Source organism: Caretta caretta, chromosome 1, assembly GCF_965140235.1.
Source record: "Caretta caretta isolate rCarCar2 chromosome 1, rCarCar1.hap1, whole genome shotgun sequence".
In the NCBI taxonomy this organism is placed as follows: domain Eukaryota; kingdom Metazoa; phylum Chordata; order Testudines; family Cheloniidae; genus Caretta; species Caretta caretta.
Window position 1 is genome coordinate 4,250,116 of NC_134206.1, and position 6,700 is coordinate 4,256,815.

The following is a 6,700-nucleotide window of genomic DNA, read 5'->3' on the forward strand; positions in this document are numbered from 1 at the left end:
GTTGGGGGGCTGTCTGTAGTCAAGGACTGACCTGTCTCCCATCATGAGCCAGCAATGCCCCTCTGCCATGTACGTTGGCGAGAGACTGCTGAATTGGAATTCATTTGCAAATTGGATACAATTAACTTAGGCTTGAATAGAGACTGGGAGTGGCTAAGTCATTCTGCAAGGTAACCTATTTCCCCTTGTTTTTTTCCTACCTATCCCCCCCCCCCCCCGACGTTCTTGTTAAACCCTGGATTTGTGCTGCAAATGGTCCACCTTTATTATCATACACATTTTAAGGAGAGTGGTCACTTTAGATAAGCTATTACCAGCAGGAGAGTGGGGTGGGGGGAGGTATTTTTCATGCTTTGTGTGTATAAAAAGATCTTCTACACTTTCCACAGTATGCATCCAATGAAGTGAGCTGTAGCTCACAAAAGCTTATGCTCAAATAAATTGGTTAGTCTCTAAGGTGCCACAAGTACTCCTTTTCTTTTATCTAAAGCGATCACTCTGAACAGTCTGTTTCTCAGATTGAGAGGGAAGACTGGGTAGCTAAGTCTGCAGAGCAGAAGAGCTGTGTAGTTAATCTCTCAAGAATGCAGGCCAGGGATGGCAGGTACGCTCTCACCTCTAGACATTTTGCCTATGACTTGTAGTCTCTCAGTGAATTTAACATCTGTTTCCATGTGGATACAGAGGTTGGTAATGGAAGGACAACAGAATCTTGCATCTAATATGCTAGTAAAAATGGATGGTATCTCTTTAAGACAGAGTCCAGCCTTGGAATTGGTAAGAGTTAAGGATCTGAACACTGGTAAAGGGGCTTCTGTCTGGTTGGATGCAAATTACCTGGCTGACAGGGAGAAGAAAGACTGGCTAGTCGCTGTTAGCACAGAGGGCACACCCAATCAGCCAGTGGATTCTGTTAAGCAAGAGAAATCAGGATTTGATCCTTCAGGACAAGGAGAAAAGAGAGAACTTAACTTTGCAAAGGGAGGCCACAGGTTAACCCTAAAACCCCCAAATCCCAATGGTATTGGGCCAAAGGTGTGGCATGACAAAAATGATTGTAGATGGACACTTGCAATGGATTTGTTGTTGTTGCCAGTGGTGATTTTTGGAAGTAATGTGTTGCGAATACCAAGAACTGTAAAACTATACAATGTGCCTAATCGTTTGGAAAATCCCTTGAACATGTTAAGAGTGATGCATGAGAAAACACTTTATGTGAAAAGACGTTGTGATTGTGATATTTCAAAGTTCGTGACTGTGAACAGTCTTGAAACTTTTCACAGGAGAGAAGGAACTCCAGACCTCATGTGCTGTATAAGAAGGGAAACTTAGGCACACTACCATATACCTTTCATGGCTAAATGCCGAGATTCCTACACTATTGACAACATTAACTTGGCTTGATGTTAATTGGGTTCCAAACATTTGCCAGAGCTTGTATAGATAGAGTACCTATTTTGTTCAATTCTTGGCAAGAGCACATAAAACATACAGGACTCAAGCTGCAACGGCAGATCCAATCTATTTCTGGAGTTGACCATGGCCAAAATAATATGGTGCCATCTGTAAATCTTGCCACCTCACTGGTTAACCCCCATTCTATAGTCTTTCTATAGTAAAATAGTTACCATACTATTTGTTATAAACTGTGTAATCCCCCTTGCTGTGCTTCTCTCCCTTCACAGGCACATGGAGCATTTCTGAGCCTGATCGACGCACAGGCCACCTCATGGCAAATTTCAGCTTCTCCCCCTCTGACTCTTCAATATTCATCCTAACCGGCATCCCTGGCCTGGAAGCTGACCACATCTGGATTTCCATCCCTTTCTTTGCGTTCTACATTATGGGCCTGTTGGGAAATTTCACAGTTCTGTTTGTGGTAGGCAAAGAGCAGACCCTGCACAAGCCGATGTACCTGCTGCTCTGCATGCTGGCGCTCTCAGACATCACCACATCTACCTCCTTTGTGCCAAAGGCACTGTGTATTTTTTGGTTCAATTTGAAAAGCATTACTGTGAAGAGCTGCCTCACCCAGATGTTCTTCTTTCACGCATTTTCTACTATGCACTCAGCTGTCCTAGTGACAATGGCCTTTGATCGCTATGTTGCCATATGTAACCCTCTGAGATACGCCACCATCCTCACCAACGCACAAATAGCTAAGCTCGGGCTAGTGGGTTTGATAAGAGCTGTTCTCTTCATTCTGCCTATGCCCCTGCTCCTGAGCGGGCAGCCATTCTGTGCCAACCGCATTATCCCCCATACATACTGTGACCACATAGCTGTGGCAAAGGTGTCATGTGGGGACATCACAGCCAGCAGAGTGTATGGCTTGCTGATGGCGTTTGTAATCATTGGGTTCGACCTGACGCTCATTGGCCTGTCCTACGGTCTGATCATCAGGATGCTCCTCAGAATCTCTTCCAAGGAAGCCAACCAGAAAGCCCTCAACACCTGCACAGCCCATATCTGTGCGCTACTGATGGCTTATCCTCTTGGACTCCTCTCCAGTCTGTCACACAGGTTTGGTCAGGGCATCACTCCGCACATTCACATCATCTTGTCCAACCTCAATTACCTCATTCCCCCTATGCTCAACCCTATTATTTATGGGATCAAAACCAAGGATCTTCGTGACAAAGTGCTCAAATACATCTGCAGAATGTACTCACCTCGCGGTACTGACTTTAAACCCGCATGACAAGAGAGGGTTTTGGAACTGCATTATGTTACCCTGGATTTTGAGGGATGTTTACCTCAGAATGTTCTCAAGCTAGAGGAGGGATTCAGCATGTGGGAGGTGGGGGGCCACAGGGAAGGTGAGTGGATGAGAGGAGGGACTCAGTGAGTGGCAGACAGGGGGTTCACGGAGGAGGGGATGGAGGAGAGGAGGGAGTCAGGACTCAGCAAAGGCCATGGTAACCAGGTGTTGCAAGGACAGGAAGAATGGAGCATAGGTGAAGTCATGGAAGAAAAGAGGGGAGGGGCATGAGGGGCAGAGACCAGGTGGGGCATGAGCCACCACAGCCCAGGTGTCCACACTTTCAATTGTGGCAAGTGGGTCAGCAGGACAGTGGAGATTTAGCCTCCCTTGACGTACTATACCCGCTGCCTATGTAAGGTGGCCGTTCTTGGCCACTTCCTACCACCTCCCTGCGAAAGTCCCAAGGTCTCCTCCGTCTGTGGTAAGGTACCATGAAGGGTGCCTGCTCACCCTAAGAGACACCTTGTGGTGGCTCCATACAGCAGCAAGGTGTTTCTCTCTTTTTTTTTTGAGCGACAACTGCCTCTTCCTATGGTGTGGCCCAGCCTCCTAGGGCCAGCTCAGTCTAAAGGCTCTGCCCTGCTGGGGTAGTCCAAATAGCAAATGAGAGGGATCATTGAAGCCCAGTATTCCTATGAGAGAAGAAAGCTTCCTTCTCGGGCTGTCTCTTCTACAGGCCATCCCCACCCTCAGTAAGTGATCTTTGGGCTTTTGTTCATTGAATCGTAGAAGGTTAGGGTTGAAAGAGACCTCAGGAGGTCACCTAGTCCATCCCCTGCTCAAAGCAGAACGAACCCCTTTGACCTTATTAATATAATCTGTGACCGTATAGATCATTGTTTCAACCACTGATATTTATTGGAAGAAATACTGTACAAATGTTATCTATGGAAAGGTTCTGATTTGCTTATTATGATTATACTATCTGTATAGGTGAATCGGGTTTTTTAGTTGAAGTTATGAATATTGGCTATGTACTTGCATATCAATGTGTTTTGATTCTGAAGTAGCCTTAGTAAAGCATTTGGTCAACTTCTTGAGAAAGGAATGTGCACATTCAGTGCCCAGCCAAGAAACACTTCACTGACAATGGACCTTGGAAGACTCCAGTCCACATAAGAAGTCTTCCTGAGAACGTTGAAAATGGCATGTGAGCATTGGCTGCCTCCTGTAAAGAACTGAATTGTGCATGGGCATGTGGCTTGCCCATGTGACTCCAAACTCCATTTTGCTGTAATTTTCCACAGTAAGAACAAAGAGGTGTCCTTACACCCGGAAAAGACTAGAAAGTGCAGCTGCCTCATCTCTATCTAGTCTACAGTCCTGCTTCTTGCCTAAAACTGGCGCTCTGAGCAAAGGACTGAGTGACCCGTCCCGGCTGTTGATGTTCTCTAGAGATTTTATTAAAACCTGCAGTTTATTCCATCTCTGCTACAAGCCTGAACCAAGAACTTTGCTATCCCTGTATGTAATTGATTCCATTGAACCAATTCTTGCTCTCATCTATATCTTTTTCATTTTATGAATAAACCTTTAGATTTTAGATGCTAAAGGATTGGCAACAGCGTGATTGGCGGGTAAGATCTGATTTGTGTATTGACCTGGGTCTGGGGCTTGGTCCCTTGGGATCAGGAGAACCCTTTTTCTTTTACTGGGGTATTGGTTTTCATAACCCTTCATCCCCATAACGAGTGGCACTGGTGGTGATACTGGGAAACTTGATTGTCCAAGGGAATTGCTTTTATGACTTATGGTTAGCCACTGTGGTAAAACCAAAGTCTTCTCTGTTTGGCTGGTTTGGTTTGCCTTGGTGTGCAAAGGAAGCCCAGGCCTGGGCTGTAACTGCCCTGCTTTAAGCAATTTGTCCAGGATTAACACACTCAGCTGGGTCCCACAAAGCCAGCATCGTTACAGTGGTGTAGTCGTGCTAGGATCCACGTCAATTAAGCCAGGTCAGTTAAGCTCTGGGTCAGAACTGCACGCTATCCAAATTTGAATTTTGATCGTGAGAGTTTGGTTGGTTAAAGAGCAGTTGCAATGGCTTAGCAAAAAGCATATAAGTTCCTTGACAAAAAAAACCCTGGAAGATTTGTGCTCAGAAAATGGGATAAGCTGTAAACAGAAAGCTACAAATCAAGAACGGAGAGATCTGATAATGGTAAGTGCCTGTGCCTGTGATTTCAATACAAGGTGACCCCATAAATTGTTCCAATGCTCTGTATGGGAGTGGTAAGGGAAAATTCATAGAGTGTGTAAAAGTCAATGGTAAAAGCTGTTTAGGGCAAATTATAGCTTCTAACGTCACTCTTGTTAAAGCAGATCTTGTAAAGAGCAAGATTACTTACCAAATCAGAGTGTGAATTTTGTAGTCCTCTATGAGCTTACTGTAAGCATGTCTTTAGCCAGAATCCACCTTGAATGGAATGGTACTAAGCTTGAAGTTATAACTGGTGTAAGGACCTTTCTGCCTAAGGATCTTTTGATTGGGGAAAATATTGTTTGTTCAGGTAGCTTTGTTCAGTCCAGGTAGCCAGTCACAGGAAAGGAATTATCTTGAACCTGTGTCTATTATGGACATTGATTTGCCTGGGGAGGGTTTCTCCAAATGTTTGTCTGAGGAAAAGAACAGTTTGTCTGAGAATGAAATTTCTAAATGTCTGTCTAATGTCTTGGAAGTAAACCTGGAAGTAGATCAAGCACAGAAAGAACTCGTAGGTCAGGAAAATGTTTCTCAGGAGCAGATTAAAGTGGATGGTCAGGCTAAAGGCCTAGCTGAGGAAGTAAAGTGTAGATTTTTGTTGGGTAATGGATTTTTGGCTAGTACAGCTTATAAAAGTGAACCTAGAAAGGGGAACTATGATTTGCTGGAAGTAGCTCAGTGTAGTGAGGAGAGCAGCAGTTTATCTGTTAGGAGTGGCCATGTGCCTGGTAAGGAAAGTTTGGATGAGCCAAGGCAGCCTTGTGAGCTGATGCTTTGTCTAATCAGCAGTTTGGGAAGGCAAGGATAGTGGAAGATGAGTGTCCCTGGACCTTACCTGTTACCTGTGTGGAGAATTGGGACAGTGAAGGAAATGGGCCTGTGTCTGTCAGAGGTATTGACTTGCCTATGGAGGGAGCTACCCCGGTCTCCAAGCAGTTGTCTGAGACACGGGGAATGAGATCCCAAGCTGTGTGTCTGGTAAAGGAGAATGTGTCTCCAGCTCTTCTTTGTCTGTGAAGCAGACGGAAGATGCCTTTCAGTCTGGGATGGTTGAGAATAGTGCAGTTGTCTCAGAGTTCGTTCTGAATTCAACTAAAGCCCAGGAAGGAAATGGTCCTAAGCCCTGGTCTACACTAGGACTTTAGGTCGAATTTAGCAGCGTTAAATCGATGTAAACCTGCACCCATCCACACGATGAAGCCCTTTATTTCGACTTAAAGGGCTCTTAAAATCGATTTCCTTACTCCACCCCTGAGAAATGGATTAGCGCTAAAATCAGCCTTGCCGAATTTGGGGTACTGTGGACACAATTCGACGGTATTGGCCTCCGGGAGCTACCCCGGGGTGCTCCATTGTGACCGCTCTGGACAGCACTCTCAACTCAGATGCACTGGCCAGGTAGACAGGAAAAGAACCGCGAACTTTTGAATCTCATTTCCTGTTTTGCCAGTGTGGCAAGCTGCAGGTGACCATGCAGAGCTCATCAGCAGAGGTGACCATGATGGAGTCCCAGAATCGCAAAAGAGCTCCAGCATGGACTGAACGGGAGGTACGGGATCTGGTCGCTGTATGGGGAGAGGAATCCCTGCTATCAGAACTCCGTTCTAGTTTTCGAAATGCCAAAACCTTTGTCAAAATCTCCCAGGGCATGAAGGACAGAGGCCGTAACAGGGACCCGAAGCAGTGCCGCGTGAAACTGAAGGAGCTGAGGCAAGCCTACCAGAAAACCAGACAGG

The 6,700-nt window shown here is 45.7% G+C and overlaps 1 protein-coding gene across 1 annotated transcript; it reads left to right on the top strand.

The window, feature by feature from the left end:
- Positions 1–597: 597 nt before the first annotated feature.
- LOC142071073 (olfactory receptor 52P1-like) lies at positions 598–2,701 on the top strand. The gene is made up of 2 exons (XM_075125369.1): positions 598–604; positions 1,686–2,701. The coding sequence occupies exons 1-2, from the start codon at positions 598–600 to the stop codon at positions 2,699–2,701; spliced, it is 1,023 nt and encodes a 340-aa protein (XP_074981470.1).
- The last annotated feature ends 3,999 nt before the right edge of the window (positions 2,702–6,700 follow it).